This window comes from Mesoplodon densirostris, chromosome 7 (assembly GCF_025265405.1).
Source record: "Mesoplodon densirostris isolate mMesDen1 chromosome 7, mMesDen1 primary haplotype, whole genome shotgun sequence".
Taxonomy (NCBI): Eukaryota; Metazoa; Chordata; class Mammalia; order Artiodactyla; family Ziphiidae; genus Mesoplodon; species Mesoplodon densirostris.
The window spans coordinates 1,447,843-1,469,293 of record NC_082667.1 but is presented as its reverse complement, the minus strand read 5'-3'; the positions used below and the strand labels follow the sequence as shown (position 1 = coordinate 1,469,293).

Genomic DNA, 21,451 nt, shown 5'->3' with positions numbered 1-21,451 from the left:
TGGTAGACACCTGTAGAGATTAGAGATGAGAGAGGTCAGGGTGTTTATTTCCCCAGGTCCCTCCCTGCAAGCCTGTGGTTGGCAGTGGCTTCACTCCTCTGCTGAGGAAGCCTCTTTCCCTGATTACTGCTTCCTCCTTTCGTCCTTTCAAGGCCAGGAGTGGTGGCCACTTCCTGAGGCTAAAAGAAGTCCCTCATGCTTTGCTTATTCACTGAACTCTGCCCCTCCTTTGTAAACTGCAGGGATTTGCTGACAGCCCTCCGGCGATCTTTCTGTGCACGCCATCTGTTTCTCGCCAGGACCATGACGGATACCATAATTGCCACCAGAAGTGGCCCCAGAAAACAGACTCAAAGTGGGATGCTAGCATTGGGTTGCACATATATTTGATGGGCATGTGGCTAAAATCCTTGCCCCGGGAAATCGAGTACCAGGAGCCTGTGTCATCCAGGGGCACCCCAATTCCTCCAGTTATCACCAATGGTGGCATGGGATGTGGTGCAAGTGGAGGGCAAACAGATGTGTGGCCAAGCGGATTAGATATTTAGTCGCTATGGCAAATGCGGGGTTACAAAGACTATGCAGTGGGCTGGCAACTTCTGAGGGCTCTGGGAAGTACACACAGGAAAAGGACAGTTCACACCTTGGGTGTGTCAGTGCCCTCCAGGCAGGCCACCAGGAACACACCTGTAACTCAACAAGCTGGGATTCTTACTGGTTGCAGCTGAGACCACACACCTGGGGGATGCACCCGGGGACTTAGAAGGTATTAGAAAGGACTCCTTATAGAATTGGGGCTTTTACAGGTGATTCTGGGAAGGGTTTAAGGAAGCGGGGTTTTGCTGTGGATTGGATGCTGTCTGGAAGCTTCTTAATAACTCCCATCTAGAAGGTGAAGCTGTACTGGGAAGTGGCAGCAGTGTCCCAGCTCGGGTGGCGGAGGAGGTCCACCCGTGACTGGAGTGGCCAGCAGCCCTGTCTGATCGTGGTGCCTGGGAAACTGCTTGTGTCAATAGCAGAACACCAGGCCTAGGGGAAGCCAAGCCTCTCTACCTCCTCCTCGGACGGACAACAGCAAAGCTCCGTGGTCTCTAGAGGAAGCTCGGCCAGCAGCCTCGGGGCAGGCCCTGCTGAGGGGCCGGCGGGGAGCAAGGGGCGGAGTGGTCAGCGCGCGGCCTCACCGCGGACACACACGGAGGGCGGCCGCCGCACCGAGTCACTCCGGTCACTCGGCGAGGCGCGGCGGGGCCACAGAACCACTCCGGTCGCAGGGCCAACCGGAAGCACCAGCACCTACAGTTCGCGGCCCGGCCCCACGGCCCGCCCCGCAACAGACCGGCGCGCATGCGCACACTGCCGGCTCGGGAGCCATTTCACGGGGCCGAGGGGCGGGGAGCGACTGCGCAGGCGCCCGCGCCGGAACGGGCGGGGCGGTGTTACGCCTGCGCAGTTGGCAGTGCGGGGGCGGGGCCGGCCGTCAGCTGACTGTGGCGGCGGCGGCCTTGCGGGGTAGTATATAGATCGCGGTTCCGCGCGGAGCGTCGGCGGCGCGTCACCTCTCGGAGGGCGAGGCCTGAGGCCGGCCAGACCATGGCGACCACCGTCAGCACGCAGCGCGGGCCGGTAGGCTCCGGCTGGGGGCGGGCTCCGCGGCCTCCGGGCACAGGGGAGGGCCCGACGCCGTGCTCCGGGCAAGCGGAAGGGAGTCCCGGGACGGGGGCGGCCCCGCACCGGGTGGGTCCCCGTGTTGGGGGAGGCCCCGCACCCAGTGGGTCCTCAGAAGGAGGAGGCACCCAGAGAAGCACCCTGAACCCTGGACAGGCTCTTGGATGGTGGAGGCTCCCAGGCCTGGCTGTGTTCCTCGGTTTCTTAAGTGACAAATGAGGGGTTGGGAGCCGCGAGCTGGGAGTGCCCTTCCGCCCAGCCCTCGCGTCCTGTCTTCTAGCTCAGCTTATGGTGTCACTGCGGGCGAGCGAGTCCAGACGGGCGCGGGCCGGCTCCTGGGGACTCGCCTCCAGCCGGGCGTTCAGACTGGGTTGGGGCGCGTCCTCAAGAGTAGTGTGAGGTTTTTATCACAGCGGCTTGAAACGTACAGTAGACGAACATCTGGGTCCTTCTGAGTCGGGACGAGGTTCTGTGGACACTTTGATGTGCCTTCTCTCAGAATGCCGCTGCTGAGGGTGAGCCCCCGGCTGCCGGGGCTCCTCGCCCTCGAGTCGGGGTTGACAAGTCTTGTTTGTGTTTCTCCCGACTGGAGAGGAATCCACAGAACGTTTTTCCGAGTTTGAGGAAGACCAGGTCTTGTTAGAAGCCCCCTGGACACAGATGCTCGTTCTGAGCGTTTGAATGGGACTTGATGGGAGTTCCTAGCCGACTTGGGTGTGGAAACGCCCCAGAGTCAGTCGAGTATTTCTAGACTCGGATTCTCAGCGTTTCCACGTCTTCACCTTCACTGCGTACAGTGAGTTACAGCAGGCCGAGTGTCCGTCAGCACTTTCTCATTTCTATGCACGTGGCTCATCAGAGCAGCACAAGGAGCAAATTAGTGTCTCCCCCGGGAGGGGAGCGGTGGCGTAATGGGCAAGCGGCCCGGCCCCGGTCCTGGCCTGTCACGTGTCCTCAGCCTGCTGGGAACTCAGATCCCTTGTCGGGAACCACAGGCAAACACACACAGCCGGCTCGGGGCCAGGCGAAGGGAGCGCTTGGTGAAGGTGGGCCCCTCCTCTCACCAAGGGGGACGTTGGCCATGTGCTGTGACAGGGCTGTGACAGGGCCGGGGCGGTGGACGGTGTCCGGACTTGGGGCCTGTGCTGTCGGGGTCTCGATGACCCGGCTGTCTGGCCCTGTGCGGTGCTTCCCGGCGTGTTCTCTTGTCGAGTGGTCGTGGGCCTTCTGTCCGTGTGTCGTGGGCCCCATGCGTAGACCAGCAGGTGTTTGAGGGCTGCCCTCCATGACCTGTGCTCACGCAGTAAGGTTCGGTCTGGGCCAGAGCTGCTGGGGGCTCAGGGGTCTTGGGCGCCCTGGAGCCTGTGCGGCTTGCTCAGCTGGCGTGGGTGCTCTCGGTATCTTGGGTGGCACCGTATGGTGACGCCTGCCATCAGGGTCTCACAGAGCATCCACTCTCAGACCTCGAGGTCTGAATTCTAGTTGGGGTGAACGGTGGCCTGCCTGGGCCTGGGCCGGGGTCGGGGTGAGTAAGGGTCTTGGGGCAAGGGTCTCTGACTGGAGACCTGATGGGGGAGCAGGAGCTGTGGGGTGGTGGGAGGGGAGAGCATGGAAAGCAGAGTGGGACAGGATCTGGGAGATGGCGGGCTGCTGCTTCAAGGCCAGGAAGGGTCCTGAGCAGGGGTGTCTGTGCCAGAGGGCGGGGGCTGGCCAGTGTAGGTACATCTGGCCTTGAGTTTGATCTGGTTGCTACAGTGTACTGTCTACTGGTTTTTCTTTTCCCCCCTAATGTTTTTGCCTGGTACACATCCCCGCGTTTACACATCTCCCCGCTGGCCCACCCTCTCTGGGTTAACTGTACTCGTAAAGGCTTTTTTGCCAGTTACCAGGCTTGGAGAGCCCTTCCTTTAGTGGTTTTCGGGGTCTGGTGGAGACCTCTTCCTTTGCCAGGTGTACAGACTTGGCGTTGAAGGAGCTCCCACGTGCTGTCGTGTGTGTGGTGCGGTGGAGGCCCCGCGGGACGGCGTGGTTTGTGGCAGAAGCTGCGAGTCCCGCTGGGGCATCCGGCAGGTGCTCCCCATGCCGGGTCCTGGCTGGGCGGCTCTCCCGAGTGTCCGCCCTCGGCCGGGGGGGCCCCAGCCCTACCCACACAGGACGGGGTTCAGCCTCGGCCCAGGGTCACTCAGCAGGGCTCCCAGGGCCTGGATTCACGCTCGCTTGGGCTGACTCTGAAGTCTGACCGTCTCTTCCCGCTCGTGGTGAAGGAGGGACAGGCAGAGTCTTCGGGCATGTGGAGCAGAAGGGGGGTCCCACGGGTCTGGGGAGGTTCCCTTTGTCCCTGAGAAGGGGAGCCTGAGGGGCTAGGAATTTGCTTACATTCCAGGAGACGTGGTGTTTGCGCCTGCGGGTTAGTCTTTCCCTGAATGGCCGCTGAGCGATGCCCAGCCCTGTGCTGTCTGTCTGCCCACTTTCAGCAGTGCTGGTGTTTCTGTTCTGACAGCCCTTCTCCATCCCGTGATTTTGTCTGGTCCACGAACTATTAAAAAGTACCCGATGGACACCCACAGGAGTACCTGTGTGGGGGCCCCTGCCTTCTGAGGTAGAACTCGGGTCAGGGGAGGTTTGCGGGACCCGCTGCTGTTGCCCACAGTGCTGCCGGCCAGCTCGACGGGACGGCGGCCAAGGCTTGGTCACAGGCTAAGATGTGTGGTATGTCCCATTGAGTCCAGGCCAAAGGGGGCCAGTAGGGACCACTTGTCCTGCTTTTGGAGATGCTGGTTGATCAGTGTGGCCCTTCCTTCCTATCACATCTCTTCCCTCGTCAGGCCTGAGGGTGAGCTGTCTGGTGATGCCTGGGTGGGCGGGGATGTCCAGGTCCTCATCAGCCTTGCACAAATGATAATTGACTTCACTGGGGATGGCAGAGGGTGATAGTTGAATTTTTTTTTTTTCCGGCTGCGTTGGGTCTTTGTTGCTGCGAGCGGGCTTTCTCTAGTTGTGGCAAGTGGGGGCTACTCTTCGTTGTGGTGTGTGGGCTTCTCATTGCGGTGGCTTCTCTTGTTGTGGAGCATGGGCTCTAGGCGTGCGGGCTTCATTAGTTGTGGCACGCAGGCTCAGTAGTTGTGGCGCACGGGCTTAGTTGCTCCGCGGCATATGGGATCTTCCCGGACCAGGGCTCGAACCTGTGTCCCCTGCATTGGCAGGTGGATTCTTAACCACTGCGCCACCAGGGAAGCCCCTGATGTTTGAATTTTGTCACTTGTTCTGCATTTATTAGCTGGACCTGTTTGTATAGATGAAGGCTGTCTGGTTGTCCTTAAATACAGTCTGTATGGGAAAGGCAAGACAGCTGCTTAGTTCTTTCTCTTTCATTTCCAATGATCAGAGGAAGGAGTTGTTTTTCTTTTTAGGCCTGCGCTTGACCTTCTCTTTTTCGGGTACAGTTGTGGACCCGCACTGTTGGAGTCTGGACCATCGCCCGTGTCCCCGTGAGCGCTGCTCTGGATTCTCAGGGTGAGTTAGGAGCACATCCTGGTTTAGGATGGCCCTGTCTTCCTGTGAGTTGGACCTTTTTGCGTGTGGTGACCCCTCTGGCCATGCCCAGGCCTTTCTTGTTTGGTCTGATGCCACGTGGCAGCGCCAGCTTTCTTCTAGGGAGTGCTTGCCTGATGGGGTTCTCATCGTCGGACCACATCTTTCTGACCATGTGCGTCAGGTTGGTCTGTTGTCAGCAACGTGGAGCTGGAGTGTTAAAAAGTCAAATCTGAAGTTTGTCTTCTTTGTTTCTTAGCTGGAATGTGTAAGATAGTTTTATGTGTATAGTTATATACACACACTTTTTGTTCCTAACGCTTTCTTTTGTGCTTTTATTTGTCTGTTTTTGTTTCTTTTTCTCTCCTTGCCTTCTTTTGGATTGATCAAATCTAGTTTTTTAAGTTCCATTTTTTGATTTCTGCTTGTTTGGAAAACACATGTTGTCATTCTGTTCTCTTGGGGTCACCCTGGATATGCTAACGTATGGACTTCACGCTGCAAGGTTAACCCTCGTAACCGCCCTCCTCCTGATGGGTTGCTGCCTCGGGTGGCCTCTGCCCATCCTCCCAGGGGCAGTGTTACCTCGATAAGCTGGTGCTTGCTCACAGGCACTGAGACATGTGCTGCTTCCTCTAGTTCCTGAAAGGTGTGTTTGCTGTCTGGGATTCTGGGCTCACAGTCTCCTTCTCTTGGGACGTGAACGTCCCTGTGTGGCATCTGCCATTGAGCTGCTGGGGGCAGATTCGCCTGTGCTCCAGCCCTGTGCCTCTTCCCGCATCTGAGAGCACCCCCAGCCCCTCTTCCCGTTCCCCCGCTCTGCTGTCTGTCGGTGTCTGTGGCATCCGTCTGGGCATTGTGGCCAGCAGCTCTGTGCCCGTGCCCTCCCGTGTACACGGCCTGGGGACTGCCCGGCCCCTGCGTTACTTGTTGTTTCCCAGACACCTGGCCGACTCCTCGGGCTCCCCGCGTGCAGTCCTGCCTGCGTTCCTCCTGTTCCGCCCACCTCCCTCTGGTGATTCTGCTTCTCCACCAGCTGGACAGGAGCTGGGTGGGAGGATGGCGGTGCGGGGCTCGGGGCCCAGGAGGGGCAGCTGCCTCAGCCGACAGTGAGAAGGTCCTGCAGGGCGGGGAGCCGCCTGTGCTTTGCGAGGGGCGGGGGGACCGAGTTGGGGGGGTGCTCGGGCGGGGGCCCCGCAGCGGCTTGTCTGGCGGGTTCATGGTGGGCACGGCCGCGGCAGTGGGCACAGGTGCGATGGCCTCTCCCTGCCCAGGGTCGCGTTCTTCACACGGGTTTCCTTCCACGGCTCCTGCTTCTTTCTGTGCATCTTGCTCCCTCGGGGGTCTTGGGGGGTGTCAGCGCCCACCCCACTCATCCCCAGGCTTACCATCCTGAGCGGCTCCCTGTCTCCCAAGAACATGGCACACGGACCCGCCCTTTCCTTCCCTGGGACCCTCTCTGGCTTCCCCGTCCCCTTGGGCGGCCTCGGGTCTCCTGCCCACTCAGCCGCTCCTGTGGTTCTGCCTCCCAAGCAGGTCCAGAATCGGATTCCTTCTCGGCCTCTGCTTCACCCACACCAACCGCACCCCTTCGACTGGTCCCGCCCGCCCCCACGCCACCCCCAACCCCCACTGTCACACGCTGGGGCCGGGCGCCAGGCAGAGCCAGATGTGCATGCGCGCAGCACCTCACCTGCCCCAGCTGCTCACCTGCCCCGGCACCTCACCTGCTCCCTTCCTCATCTCTGAGTCAGAGCCCATCAGTGGCCTTGGTGCAACACTCCTGTCCGCCGCTGCACCCTCCTGCTCTCCCTCGCTTCCTCTGCTCCTGCCACCTCCCTGCCTCAAGCTGCCTGGCAGGCTCCTGGCCAGGCCTGTGCACAGGGCCCTCCCGGGCTCTGCATGCCCGACGCCTTCATGCCATTCAGGCCTCTGCTGAGGTGGCATCTTCTCCCGAAGCTGCCTCAGCTGTCTACACCGTCTTACCTCACCGGCTGCTCACCTGCCCCGGGGTGCTCACCCTGTGTTTATTTACAGCGCTGCGACTTTCAGCAGTTATTTGTCTTCTTTTGTTAAGCTACGAGCACCACGGGAGCAGTGATTTCCCCCCAGCATTTGGCGTGAAAATCCGCACATACGGTGAAGTTGAAAGACTTGCAGTGTGATGCTCGGCCCCGGCGCCCCTTGGCCCATTACTGGCTGTTTCATCTTACTCAGATGTGGACAGGGTGATCCATCTTGCTCGCACCCGGACCCCGGGCTGGTGTGAGAGGCTTCGGAATCCCTGGGTGAGGCCCCGTGGAAGCCGCTGGCTGGCCTGTCAGCATTGTGGTCTGGTCCTCATTTGGGCCAGTGGCGTTGTCTCTTTCGCTGACCCTCCGGCGTCCTCGTGCTCAGTTAACGCCGTGTCTCGGTCCCCTCGTCCGGAGTTTGTGTACACTGTGTCCGGCAGGGCTGGGACAGCCAGACGTTTTGTCTTGAATGGCCTACCCAGGTTTGGGTCATTTAGAAAGCTGGGGGAGGCCTGAGGGATAGGAATAAGGGAGGAGAGCTGACACAGAGGTTTTTACAGTGAAACCTGGAAGAGGATTGTGGAGGGAGGGGACGAGGGGGGAGGGACGAAGTGGCACCCTCTGGGGAGCCCCCCACGGCGCTGGTGGTCCCACCCTTCCCTCCCTGTTGCTTCTGGGCTTTTTCCTCTTTTCCCGTTTCTTGAAACCAGGTCATCGGCAGGAGGTGCTGGAGACGTGAGGAAGGAGCAGGGTGTGTGTGTATGTGGGGGGCGGTGACTCGTGCGGAGACCCATCCCCGTGGCTGCAGGTGTCGGCTGGCAGTTGGAGTTTTCCTCGTAACTTTCTTTGGGAAGATGCTGAATTGATGGAAGAATGTCAGTGACCCGTCCCGTGACTGGCAGGTGTCCCTTAGGCCTCAGCGGGCATGTCCTGGGGCCTCTCTGGGGTGGGATGCGCTGGGATGAGCGTGCAGCCTGCTGCTTGCCGCAGGCCTCTGAGGCTGCTGTGCAATGGGGCCTATTGGCTGGTGGGGCAGCCGTCAGCTGCCCCGGGTGCTGAGCCCCATCACCCTGGGCCTCGACCCTGCTGTTGTCTCTGGCGGGCGGGCCTAGGGCAGGTGTCCCCAAGGTGCCTTCAGCGGGTGGCCCTGCAGACCTGGAGGCTCCGGGTTCAGTGTTGGCTCCTCCTCCCTGGGCTAAGGTCCCCCCTCCCCCGCCCCTCACAGGCTCTGACCACGTGGGATTGGTTTGTTGTGCTGTGTCCCCCTCCCTTGAGGCCTCAGCGTGGCCCGCTGTCCCCACGTGGCCCCTGCGTGGACTGTGCTGAACCCCAAAACCAAGACGAGTACAATAAAGAGGGAACATAACCCCTAGGAGTTTCATTTCATTCTAGTTTCATAACCTCTAGGAGACAGACGGGATCAGTGAAGGAACAGAGACGCCTTTCCTGACCTGTCACTCTCGCCACTGAATGTCCCCACGCGGCCTGCTCCCTGTGGGGTCCTTGGCGCCGAGGTGGGCAGTCACTCCTCAGACCAGCAGGCGGGGGTGTGGTCTGTGCACCAGCGACCCCTGGGAGAGTCATTTCTGTAAGATGAGCACCGGGCAAGCGGGGCTGTGGGCAAACGGCAAGGGGCCCGAGGAGCTCTGGATGGGGTGCGTCTGGGGGGTCACGGGGGCCTGGCCTTGGCGCTGGCAGGAATTGACAATTGGCGTGTCCCCGGCATCTCAGCCCTCCTGAGGGCTGTGGCCCACGGGGTGTCACCACCCGCCTTCCTTTGAGGGCCCGTCCTGGAACCCACTCAGCTGCACTTCACGTCCAGGAAACGCAGCCTGCGATGCCCTGTGGGGGGGGTGGAAGGCACCGCGCTCCTCTCCTGGCAGTGCCGGGGCCTCTGGGGGGCAGCCTCCGGGGGCACCCTCCCCTGCCCTGGGCTGGGTCCTTGATGCAGCGGAGGTGTGAGACGCACAGCTGGCTCCCAGACAGAGGGTCTGGCGGGGCGGTGGGGGGGCGGTGGGCACGACTTGCTTTTAGAGAGAAGCAGCGGGAGCGCTAGGCCTCCGGGTGCAGTCGGCGTGCGGGCTGCTGGGAGCCAGCGAGCGCCCTTGTGTGTGCTTCCATCAGCCTCGGTGGGAGCGCATGATCTCCAGGCCCAGACTCTGCCGGGGACCTTCGATAGGAAAGGTGCTAGGGGCGCTCGCTGGGGGAGGTGCTCTCCCAGGGGTGCTGTGAGCTGGGCGGGTGGGGTGCTGTCTGGGCCCCTGCCTGGTGCCGTCTGGTCCGTGCAGGAGAGACCTCCGTGTCATGCGGCGTCAGGACGTCAAGTGGTCCCTGGCGGCCGCTATAAGCGCAGTTGCCAGAACTCGCTGTGACACGCTGGGGTCTTTCTTTCCGTGTTCCCTGAAACCGCCCAGTTCTTCAGGGCTCCTGGCTGGGGTCTGCGACGTCCCCTGGGCGGCTGAGGGGGCCTGTGGCTCCGGTTTCCCCCCCAGCGGCCAGACCTCCGTTGTGGGTCCTGTGGCTGCTCCCTCCCATTCACCTGGGCTCTGCTCGCACTGTGGCCCCTCCAGGCCCGCACCCCCCCGCCCGGGAGCGAGCAGCGGTGCAGCTGTCCAGGGCTCTGAACACCGGGGGGTCAGGCCGTCTGGCTGCGGGCCGTCTCTCCGCGCGTGGTCTCCTGCGGTTTTCTTGGGAGTCGTCACTTTTGGAGCCCCCAGGCTCTACCGGGCTCCACACTCAGGTGTGTCCCTGGGGGCCGGCGCCTCCCCATCACTTCACCTGTCCAGGGCCAGGTCTCCGGGCTTCTGGTGGTTAATCTGTTGGGTTCTTGGTCTCTGGGGCGTTTTTGCATGTGAGCTGTTTCTCATGGAGACGTTTGAAGGGTATCAGCACAGAGGCCTTTCCAAGTCACTGGGCATCCAAGCTTCAGGTTTCACCCCGCGAACAGCGCTCACGGTGGACAGGCCTTGCTTGCGGCGGTCCTGGTCCTGGGTAAAGGATCATGGACACGCGGACCAGAGCGTGTGAGGTCCCCAGGCCCAGTGAGGACGCGAGGCCTGCTTACAGGGCGGAGATGCACTCGGGCCTCCTCAGAGCCCCCCGTTTGCTGAGCGTCCTGCTCCTGAGAGCGCAGGCCCTGCGAGGGGCCCGCAGGGTGGGGATCCTGCCACGCGGACCCTCGTCCTGTGGGGGGGTGGCGCCCAGCTCTGACCGCCGTGCTCTCCGCAGGTGTACATCGGAGAGCTGCCTCAGGACTTCCTGCGCATCACGCCCACGCAGCAGCAGCAGCAGATCCAGCTGGACGCACAGGCTGCGCAGCAGCTGCAGTACGGAGGGGCACTGGGCACTGTGGGCCGCCTCAGCATCACTGTGGTGCAGGTGGGTGTGGCCGCCTGCGGGGGGGAGGGGGCTGTGGGGGGAAGGGGGCCGGAGCGGGCGGGGCTGGGCCTTCGCCGTCATAGCATGTTTCCACGTGGACGGGTGGGGCTTCCTCTGATCCCGTTTTTCCGGAAACATACCTGGTGGAGAACGATGGATGAGAAGATACTGACGATCCCCCGGGTTTTGCCAGGAAGAGTTAGAGAAGGGGTCCCGCCCTGCCGGTGCTGGGGAAGGGGCAGCGCAGCTGCTGCCGGGTCATCCCGGCCCCCTGGAGAACCAGATGTGCTGTCAGGATGGAAAGGGCGTTGCCACGTTGCTCTGACGGGCTGCGTGAGGGCGCGGGAGGCAGAGACGTCTGTCCATCCGTCCATTTGTCCGCAGCAGACACCAGGGCCGTGCCTGGTGGGTCGTTGTGCCCAGTAAGCTTCGGGGTGACCTTCCTCAGACACTCGTGTGCCTGCAGCGCAGCCCAGTTGATGTCTCAGGGGAGCCACTTGGAAGCGGGCAGGCCAGGCCTCCGTGTCCCCTCCGTGGTGCCGGGGGTACGGGAGGAGAGCACGGTGGCAGACGGGCCTCTGCAGAGGGCAGCAGCTGTGAGCAGAGCGTGGCCTTGGGGCCAGTCGGGGTCCAGGTGAAGGAAGGCGCCTCCCGCACTCACGGGCAGCTGGCCTTGCTCAGACCACGAGCATCGGATTATTCAGGTGGAAAAGCCTTAGCGGCTAGACAAGAGACAAAACAGCTGCCTTGAAGCTATTGAAAATCAAGCCCGTTTCAGACTTTGCTGCTACATGTTTTCCAGAAAATACCAGGGCAGCTTCTAGGAGTTTTGGGGGGAAAATCTGCCGTCCTGAGAACTGCTCTAGTGACCTCACAGTGAAGACAACAGCATGTGAGGGCTGAGGCCCTCTCCCAGGCGCTTTCGGGAAGACATTACCCGTGTGATCCATGTTCGGTCTTGCAGTCATAGGAGCAGCAGGAAGTCAGCGGGTGAGGAGGGCAGGGGCAGGATGGCAGTAAAAGCCTGCGTCGCCCCGAGGGATGGAGTACGGTGCACCGATGGCGAGCTCCGAGGGCAGGTGTGGAGCGGCCCAGTTACCGTGGAAAGTACAGCTTGAACAGGAATTGCCGCCCTGTGCCAGCGCTGCTTCAGGGCCAGGCCCTCCTGGTGCTGCCAGCTGGGGGTCCTGCGGCCTTGGGGCTCGGCTCTGAGTGGGCACCCTGTCCTGAGCTGGAGTTCAGGGCTCCCTCGGGGTCTGTGTCGGGAAGATGTGGGCGAGGCTGGAAGGCCCTGCGCTTGGTGCTCCTGGGGGAGAACCAGCCGACTTCGGGGAGCACCCACATAGGGGCGGGAGGGTGTGTGACCCCAAGGCCTGTTGCCAGCTCCCAGGGGATGGAGGAGCCTCAGCCAAAATGGGGGAAATTACAGGAGGAACAGGCCGGGAAGGAAACTCGCGGTTCCGTGTCGGACACGTTAAGTCGAGGATGTTTTAAAGGTGAGGGGCCAAGGCTGGGAGGCTGTGGACTTCAGGGGAGAGGTCCAGCAGTGATACAAGGCAGGCGTCCTGAGGGGCTCAGCCTGGTCCTGCATGGAGGGGTGTGGCTCTGGGACGTGCGGTCATGGGCAGCCCCGGCCAGAGCTCTGGGGAAGTCAGCATGAGAGGGGGGGATGCGGGGGCAAGGAGGCTCGCAGACAGAAGAGGGGCTTGTGCGGAGCCTTTCAGAGGGGAGAAGAGAGAGGGTGTCAGTGCAGGCAGCAGGGCTTTGGGGAATTTTTTGCTGTTTTTTTAAAAATTGACCTTACTGAATATGGTTTAAGTATGTTAAAATGCACTGATTTGAATTAGCCTGTGTTCCAATGACCTCTGACCAGCCTGTCCACCCCTGTAATGAAGAGAGCTTCCCCAGCAACACAGATAGTTCCCTCTGCCTGTCGGTGGGCCTGCCCTTGACTGCAGTGCTGACCAAACTCAGCCCCCGGGGCACTTCCCAGAGTCTGTCTATTGCCCAGCAGGGACGGGGGTCCCAGCCCCGAGCCTCTGTGAAGCGCAGGCTTCTGTGTGAGCGTTGAGTTCCCATTTCGGAGTGGACTCCCAACTCCCGAGCTGGGTGGAGTCTGCTTTGGAGAAGCTGCCAGGCTGGTCCCTGCACAGCCGCACCGTGGCTTCTCGCAGCTGCCTGCGGGGCTCCTGCGCTCTGGGGGTGGGCGGCTTGGCCCGGCCGGGCTGGGTCTGAGCCCGTCCAGCAGCTCCTGTGGCCTCATGGGCTTCTGGTTTGCGTGTCTCTGATGACCAATGGCGGGGCGCATCTTCTCACGTGCTTATTGGCGTTGAGCTTTCTTCTTCAGGTCTTTTGCCTGTTTTTTAATTGTGCTGTGTTCTCATTGCTGAGGTTTGTGAGTCCTTTACATACTGGACACGGGTTTGTGATCAGACTTGATGCCGCAGACGGGGCTGGTCTGTCTTCCTCCTCACAGTCCTCAGGGAGCCGCCAGCTGTCCTTCCTGGGTCATGCTTTTGCTGACCTTGCCTAAAAGATGACAGAGACTTCTTCTGGTTTTTCTTGTGCAAGTTTTATAGTTTGAGGTTTTACATTTAAGCCCATAATCCACTTGAGTCAGTACTTCCTGACCGACAGCCTGATGAGCTCATCGGTGTTCACCTTTTCTCCTACAAACGCATCCCGGCCATCCCGAGCAGCCCGTCTGGCTTGAGGTGGGCCTGTGACCTATGTGAGATGTGGGTGGGCTCCGCTGGGATGCCCAGGATGAGTCGCCTGCACCCCTGGCTCCAACGCAGCACTGGGCAGGGATGGTCACTGCCGAGAGGCTCCTGCGCGGGAGGGGAGGCTGGGGAGCCAGCACGGCCACTGTCCGAGGGTGCAGGGAAGGCCTTGGCTGGGCCCTGCTTCTCCGGGGTGGCCCCCGTCCCCCTGCTTCTCTTCTCGGTGGCTCTTGGCTCTGTCCCGGGACGGCCTGCCCTTTTCACCCTCCTCCTCTGGGTGGGGATCCAGCCCCTGCCTAGCAGCAGCCGGTGTGTCCTGAGTGTCAGGCACGGCGCCGGGTGCCTTATCGCAGAAACACTGGACCCAGCCTGGACTTTCTCCTCCCTCCTGGGTCCCAGAGCATGGTCGTCCCGGGGATTGGTTCTGGGACCCCACAGATACCACAATCCAAGGATGCTAAAGTCCCTTATATAAAACGGTGCAGTTTTGCACGTACCCTACATACATCCTCCCGTGTACTGAGAGTCAACATTTGATTACTTGTAACACCTAACACACGGTAGATGCTGTGTGCATGCAGTTGTAATACAGTGTAAAGCTATAAAAATCGTTGCTGGTGTGGCCAATTCAAGTTTTGCTTTTTGGAACTTTCTGGAATGTTTTTTTCCTAATATTTTCGATCTGTGGTTGCTTAAATCCACAGATACGGAGGGCTGACGGTTCAGTTACAGCCGTGTTCTGGTGCGTCGGCACCCAGAAAACTCTGGAAGCCGTGAGTGGAAGGGGCAGCCCACTTAGCTGAGCTGCGGCTTCCACTGTGACAGCCGCTGCCCCGTCTCATACGTTGGCTTTATTTCAGGCCAAGTTGGCAAAGAACTACGGCATGACCCGCATGGATCCGTACTGCCGACTGCGCCTGGGCTATGCAGTGTACGAGACGCCCACAGCCCACAATGGCGCCAAGAACCCGCGCTGGAATAAGGTCATCCAGTGCACGGTGCCCCCGGGCGTGGACTCCTTCTACCTGGAGATCTTTGACGAGGTGGGGGCCGCGCGGGGGCCACTCAGCCGCTCCAGAACTTCAGGTTTCTTGTGGCTTTGTGACAGGCGTCCTGGTGTCCCCAGCATAGTGAAAAGCACGTTTCCCCTGCAGAGTCTTTAGAACTTGCATTCAGACACGTCACCACCCTGTGTCCAGCGTGTGGGCGTCACCCGACCAGGCAGGTCAGGCAGCCGCTATCTGTACACAGCTTGGGTGTGATGTGGTCAGGGCCCGTGGCTGGGTGGCGTGAGTGGCAGGAGCCTCCCGAGTGTCCCTGGGCCATCGGGTGCCCTGGGCTCTAACTCAGCCTGGCCCTCCGAGGGCCTGTCTGGGTGTGTCCCACCGCTCCTGAGGCCGGGTCGGCTGCCCCCTCACCTGTGGTCGGCTGACGGGGCTGGGGGTGTTGGGGTGGGCAGCGGGGCTGGGAAGTGGCCACAGTCCCCAGGGTTCTGCCTTCCTCCCTTCCTCCTGGGTCCTCCCTCACACCCGGCCCCATTGCCTCTGGGGCCCTGGGGTGGAGGGGAGGAGGGGAGCGTGTGGTTCGTGGGGGAGCGCACGTCCGCAGGCGCCCGGTGGAGCCTCCCTCCCCCTGCACCCACAGGAGGTGGAGAGTGCGGGGTGGCCCCGGGCCATGCACACCCTGCCGGGAGGGCTAGGGGAGTGGGGCGGCTTCCCGGGCAGCCCTGGGGTCACCGCCATCTCCCGTCGCCCCCCAGCGAGCCTTCTCCATGGACGACCGCATTGCCTGGACGCACGTGACAATCCCCGAGGCGCTGAGGCAGGGCAAGGTCGTGGATGAATGGTACAGCCTGAGCGGGCGGCAGGGCGACGACAAGGAGGGCATGATCAACCTGGTCCTGTCGTACACGGTGAGGCCGGCCGGCGGGCCCGTGGCCACTGGGGTGCCGTTCCCGGGCTTACTGGCATCCCCGCCCTTACTCCCAGGTGTTTCTGGCATGTGGACGCCAGGAGGGGGTGCAGGGACCCCGGGTGGGACCGACTGCCCAGCCTCACAGCCGCTGCCTCTGGCACCTTGTCTCACCCCCTTTCTAGTGCTGGACTGATTCACAGCAGGTCCCAACATCAGTGAGTTTACTCGTGAACGTGCCATCGTGCCTCTGTAACAGACGTTTCTACGTAGATGGCAAGCCATCGTTGTACTTTAGTAACTAAAGAATTATAAACAGAGAGAGGCTGTTTGACCCTGGAATTTAAGCTTAGGTTTCCTTTCTTGAGCGGGGTTCTCTGTTGGTCACGTCTCAGCCGTGGTTCAGCAGGTCTGATGACACCTTCTACCCAAGTCCTCCAGCAGGGGAGCCTTTGGGGTGTCGGTGTGGGCAGGGACTTGATGATGCTGGATGGGGTGCAGGGCCTGGCTGGACCCGCCTCGATCCTGGGTCCAGTGACTGGGCTCCAGGCCCTGTGCTGTCCCTCCCAGGACGGTTTTGGCGAGGCTGGGCGTGATGAGGTTCGGATGTGTGCTGTGTTCTTCTCTGACCCCCTGAATGTCTTTGGTGTGTTTCAGTCGCTGCCGGCTGCCATGATGATGCCACCTCAGCCCGTGGTCCTGATGCCCACTGTGTACCAGCAGGGCGTCGGCTACGTGCCCATCACAGGTGTGTGCTGCTCCTCCTCCCCGGGCGCGTGCCCTTGGGTGTTCGAGCAGGGGGGAGGCATGTGGGGACTCGGGGTGTGTGCTAGAGGCTGGACCTGGTCTTCAAGGGATGCCCGGAGAGGAGAGCCTCCCAAAGCCAGGGGTCCGCTGTTATGTTGGAATGTTACATGCACGTGTAGGAAATAGGGTTTGTTTTTTCTCTGTCGGCACGAAGAAGGTGAGTTGAAATTTATGGAGATGTTGAAATGTGATTTCTAAGCATTTTGAATCACCGCAGCACGAGATCACTTCCTGTTGGGTGGATAGACCCCGGGCTCCAGCGTTACTGTTTCTCTCCCGTCTTTTTACCTTTATGAGGTACTTAGCTTACACGGTGGTAACTTTTCTGAATGAGTGGTTCGCACAGCACAGCAAAGTCAAGTTGGACTGTGGCTCTTCCGCCTTTGGATTTTTGAGCCTTCATGTCAGCCTGTGATCGGCTCCCACCCTGGGCCGTGACGGGTCCTGAGCTCAGCTCGCCCCCCGCGTGAGCCACCATAAAACCGGGCGGTGCATGGGCAGCGGGAGGCTCGGGGCACCGGAGAGACCAAGTGACGCCGAGGATGCCTTGTACACGGTGGTGGCCACGTCCCCGAAATCCTCTGAACTCCGTGCAGAGCGAGGTGAAGACTGTGAGGCCCCGAGTTAACTGCCCTAGGACCGCCCACCTCCCACGTTAAAACCCAAGACCCTCCGGGTGGAAGGGGCCTAAGGAGAGCCAGGGTGTCTCCTAAAGTTTGTCTCGACTGTTCCCAGAAGTGTCAGAAATGCAGGCAGTGGGAGTGTGGCCTGGATGCGAACCAGGCAAGGGCGGATGGCGGGGGCTCGCGGAGTAAAGCTGTCAACCATCCCCAGTCCTGGGTTCCCTTTCCCTCCTCCCCGTTTCTAAAAGGCGGTGGGCGAGCACCTTCCTGGGCTCATGGAACGACCTGGGGGCCCTGGCCTCACCGGGTTTGAGTGCCCACCTGGGACCCAAGCGACCTCTCGCCTCTCAGGACGGCCAGGACTAAAGGCCGGTGGGCAGCGGGTGTGGGCACGTGCTCGGCCCGGCTGGCCGAGGAGGGACTCGGAAGGGCTGGGCTCTGCTGCTGCCTTGGGAGCACGTCCCGTTCCCTCCGTCCCTGGAGGCGGCCGTATGTGTCCAGCGCAGCCTCGGTCGCACACCTGCAGCTGATGCCACCTCGTCTCAACACTTGTCGGCCCTTCTGCCAGTTTTGGTTTGGACAGCGTTGAGCTGCCTTTAAGATCTTCTGACTTCAGACAGGAAAGGAAATCATGTCCTAAACTTCTCAGTCCAGCACTCCTATCCTGATTGGGCAGATTGTTGGTGCTTTTGAGTTTATAAGAACTAATGGTTTTATTTTATTTTATTTTTAAAATTCATTTATTTATTTTTGGCTGCATTGGGTCTGCGTTGCTGCACGCGGGCCTTCTCTAGTTGCAGCGAGTGGGGGCTACTCTTGGTTGTGGTGCGCGGTCTTCTCATTGCGGTGGCTTCTGTTGTTGTGGAGCATGGGCTCTAGGTGCACGGGCTTCAGTAGTTGTGGCCCCCGGGCTCAGTAGTTGTGGCGCACAGGCTTAGCTGCCCCGCGGCATGTGGGATCTTAGTTCTCGACCAGGGCCTGAATCCGCATCTCCTGCATTGGCAAGCGGATTCTTTTTTTTTTTTTTTTTTAATTAATTTATGGCTGAGTTGGGTCTTTGTTGCTGTGTGCAGGCTTCAGTAGTTGTGGTTCGCGGGCTCTAGAGCGCAGGCTCAGTAGTTGTGGCACACGGACTTCGTTGCTCTGCAGCATGTGGGATCTTCCTGGACCAGGGCTCGAACCCGGGTCCCCTGCATTGGCAGGAGGATTCTTAAGCACTGCGCCACCAGGGAAGTCCCAGAACTAATGATTTTAAATCCCTTTCTACTTTTCAGAGAGGTGTTTGACTAGGCTCTGTACTCTGTTAGGCGTGAAGTCTCTGTTAACACTCTCCTTCCTTACGTTTGTCTGGGTTCCCCCACGAGACCATCTCAGGACAAGGAGTCAAAGCTTTGACTTGGGGTCCGGTGGCACCAGGTGCTCGGACTGAACCTTCCAGCAGTTGAGATGCCGTGAGGTTCTCAGTTGTCACCTGTGTCTAACAAGGGAGTGAGGGGACATGGCTGGTGTGAGGGAGTGATACCAGGAGCCCCTCGTGTAGCTGGCGGGGCTGGGCATCCGGGGCCAGCCCGGGGCCCCACGGCCTCTGCTCAAGCACACAGACCCCGGTGCGGCAGTGCTCGTGAGCGCCTCGCCTCGTGGGTTGTCTGCTGCCACGGGGAAGGCTGGGCACGCGCTGGGCGAGTTTTCTTTCCTCATCAGTGTCTGTCTGATTGTGATGTGAGTGCCAAGCTGGGAAAGTCTGTTCTGGAACGTATGACAGAGGAAACGGCGTGAAAGTCTCAGGTGTTAGGGCAAAGGAGCATAGACTGTGTTTGCTGTTTCATTCTCAGGTGGAGGGGACTGTTTTGTGGCCTTTGATGGATGAGAATTGACCCCTGTGGTGTAAATGCACACGTTCTTAGGCTTGTTTTTGCCCCTGCCACCCCCGCTGTGAAGTGGGCTCATGTGAGATGCCGGCAACCGAGTGGCGGGGGGCTGCTCGCCCCTGGTTTCTCACAAGCGTCTGGCCAGTTTCTGAGGTCACATTGGGAGACAAGACCTGGGGGGCCATCCCCCGGGGCGCTACCACCCGCGCGTCGGGGGCGCTGCTTTCCCTGAACCCCGTCTCCTGCTCGCAGGGATGCCCGCCGTGTGCAGCCCCGGCATGGTGCCCGTGGCCCTGCCCCCAGCCGTGAGCGCCCAGCCCCGCTGCAGTGAGGAGGACCTGAAGGCCATCCAGGACATGTTCCCCAACATGGACCGGGAGGTGATCCGCTCTGTGCTGGAGGCCCAGCGGGGCAGCAAGGATGCGGCCATCAACTCCCTGCTGCAGATGGGCGAGGAGTCCTAGATGTGCCCCGCCGCCAGCCCTCCTGCCTGCCTGCCTGCCCGCCCAGCTCCCAGGAGCACCGTCCCCAGCAGATCCCCGTGACCGCGCCCTGCATAGCCCCTTCCTCGGACGTCTGTGTAGCCCAGTCCACACCCTTGTTCAGGATGCATGTGGTTTTCGGTTCCTGCAGCCGTTCTCGACGTGGTCGGGGTGGGTGGGGGCCTCTCCCGCATTGGTCGGAGGGCCGTGTCCCGTGTGCGCGCCCGCCTTCCCGCCATCCCGGGAGGCTCTCCTGGGAACAGCTGCCCCCACCAGGGCCTTTGTGCCGAGCCTCCTCTGGTTTGATTGGTGGCCTGCGGTGACGCGACCTGATCGGGTAGGCCCATTAACGCAAGGCACACAGAACCCACTGACCGCGGGTTTGGGGTCCCTTAGAAGTTTCAGCTGAAAACTTATCTCCTCCCCTTGGTGGTGTTCGTGGGCTGCTTACCACCGTCCAGCCTCGGCTGCGGAGCCCAGCCTGAGTGCAGAGCAGCCGGGTCTGGGCGTGGTGTCGGGAGCCCTGGCCTGAGCCCAGGGCCCTGCGTCTCTCCTGCCTCGCCTGCCTCTGTGTGACGTTGTCCCGAAGGGTCGCCGCTCCCCCCCCGGGACGCCCTCTGGCAACAGAACTAAAACTGGGGCTGTAAGAAACAGATCCAGTCTTTGTATTTGCTTATTATTAAAGGGCATTTAGGAACTCCTGGCTTACTACCGATGTTAATTTAGGGAAACTGGGTCGGGCCCAGTCCTGTGGATCAGTTTGGGTGACAGAGAGGGCAGCCTGGTGACCGTCAGTGCTGGCAGGTCTTCCCAAGAGGCAGGAGGCGCCCTGCCGTGTGGATGGCGCCCTGGCCCTGGCTCCGGCCGCAGACAGAGAGGACGGGGACAGGCTGGGTGATGCCCTGTGGAAATCAGAAATCTGATTGGTGTCTCCGAAGTGACGCACTGTGCTGTGATCACTGCGGTCCGTGGTCCGCCGCGGTCACCGCTCTGTCTTTGGAGTCGTTGCCCACCTTTGGACACAGAGGTGGATCCCAGCTATGTGGACACCCGTGGAAGGTCAGCCCGAGGAAGGTAGGAGGACTCAGGCTCCAGTCCTTCCCTCCATGTAGGTTAAGTGTGGTGCCGCTTTCTGTCTCCCCCGGGCGTGCCTGGTGGCCGCGGGTCGGGGAGACCTGCGTTGGTTGGTGGGTTCGGACCACTTGTGCCTTGGCCGCAGGCTCTTCTCAGATGCTTGAGAGCGATGGTTCCTCGGCTGCAGCCCTCGACTGTTGGGCGGTGACCTGACCACACTCAGCACAGCTCCACACAGGCCGGGCCCCCAGCCCCAGGTGACCCCACGCTGCCCCAGCCGCCCCGCCCGGGCCTCCGTTCGTGGGAGTCTTAGCTTCAGGGCGGCTCCAGACCTGCCAGCTCTCACGGTCCTTTTTCATGGCTGCTGCTGCTTTACTAGGTCAGAGGAAGGTCGTGCCTTGTGAGGCCTTTGTTCAGGCAGACGCTCTTCCTGCCTCAGCTTCGCCTTCCTGTCCGCGCTCGCCATCCAGGCGGCCCCGGGCGGCGGGGGGTGCTGTCTGGCTCGGGCGCCCGTGGCTGCTGGGCCCGGGGCCGGGGCACCGTGCAGCTGGCTGCTGCTCTGTGCTGGTGAGGAGAGAGGCGTTTCCAGCAGGCCTGCCCTCCCTCCCGTTCCAGGCGCCCTGCCGGGTGTTGGCAGAAACGGTCCTCAGAGCTTGGCGTTTCTGATCATTCTGTTGGGGTCCAGGGTCCAGATTCCTCCTTGATTGTAAGATACGTTTTTACTTTTCAGCCTTCTAATTTAATAAATGGTCTGTGTAAAATAGAGAAGTCAAGTTCTCCAAGGAGAGTTTACTATTTTTGTTCTGTTTTAACTCGGCTCGTAACAAGCAGATGGACAGCAGTCGCAATAAACTCACCAGCAAACTAGTTACAGGGCTCGGAAGTGAAGGCAGAGAGGGCACAGGCTGGATTCTGCCTGGGAGCCTGAACTATTCCCATGCAGCGTGGGTTTGGTTTCCTGGTTGGGCTGTGGAGGACAGGCCCCAGACGCTGTGCTCCTCTCCTGGTTCCCGAAGCACCGGCCTCTCGTTCCTTTGTTGTCCTGTTTGTAATTCTTCTCCAGGCCATCCCGACCCGGGAGTAGGAACCGAACATGGGCCACAATGTGTCTCCCCTTCTAAGAGGGCCCACGACGCCCGCCTCAGAGCCAGACCCCGAGTGCAGGGTCCGGCTCGGGTGCTGGGCCCCGCGGCCCTGGAGCGCACAGGGGTGGGGCTGGCCCAGCCCCGAGTCAGCAGGCACTGGCCCCACTGAGGATGTTGCGCAGCCGGTTGGGGGCTGGGAGGGAGGGGACCCACTGCCTTCGGGTACGCACCCCCTCACCCCCGTTATTCCCCTGACAGTTTTCTCAGGCACCCTCCTGCCCCGGGTCAGTGT

General features: G+C 60.9%; 1 protein-coding gene across 4 annotated transcripts; it reads left to right on the top strand.

The window, feature by feature from the left end:
• The first annotated feature begins 1,466 nt into the window (after positions 1–1,466).
• On the top strand, positions 1,467–20,842 carry TOLLIP (toll interacting protein). Of its 4 annotated transcripts, XM_060104289.1 has the most exons (7): positions 1,467–1,623; positions 5,076–5,178; positions 10,437–10,586; positions 14,170–14,352; positions 15,069–15,221; positions 15,878–15,968; positions 18,771–20,842. In XM_060104289.1, exons 4-7 carry the CDS (start codon positions 14,194–14,196, stop codon positions 18,980–18,982), a joined length of 615 nt encoding a protein of 204 aa, XP_059960272.1. In that variant the 5' UTR covers positions 1,467–1,623; positions 5,076–5,178; positions 10,437–10,586; positions 14,170–14,193; the 3' UTR covers positions 18,983–20,842. The 4 variants fall into 4 exon arrangements, with proteins under 4 accessions (XP_059960272.1, XP_059960271.1, XP_059960274.1 ...); XM_060104288.1 differs by lacking the exon at positions 5,076–5,178; XM_060104290.1 differs by lacking the exons at positions 1,467–1,623; positions 5,076–5,178 and adding an exon at positions 7,414–7,484.
• The last annotated feature ends 609 nt before the right edge of the window (positions 20,843–21,451 follow it).

Coding starts and splice junctions, on each gene's coding strand:
- TOLLIP (XM_060104288.1), top strand. CDS start 1,591: ATGGCGACCACCGTCAGCACGCAGCGCGGGCCG. Junction 1,624..10,436: donor TCAGCACGCAGCGCGGGCCG/GTAGGCTCCGGC, acceptor TGCTCTCCGCAG/GTGTACATCGGAGAGCTGCC. Junction 10,587..14,169: donor TCAGCATCACTGTGGTGCAG/GTGGGTGTGGCC, acceptor GCTTTATTTCAG/GCCAAGTTGGCAAAGAACTA.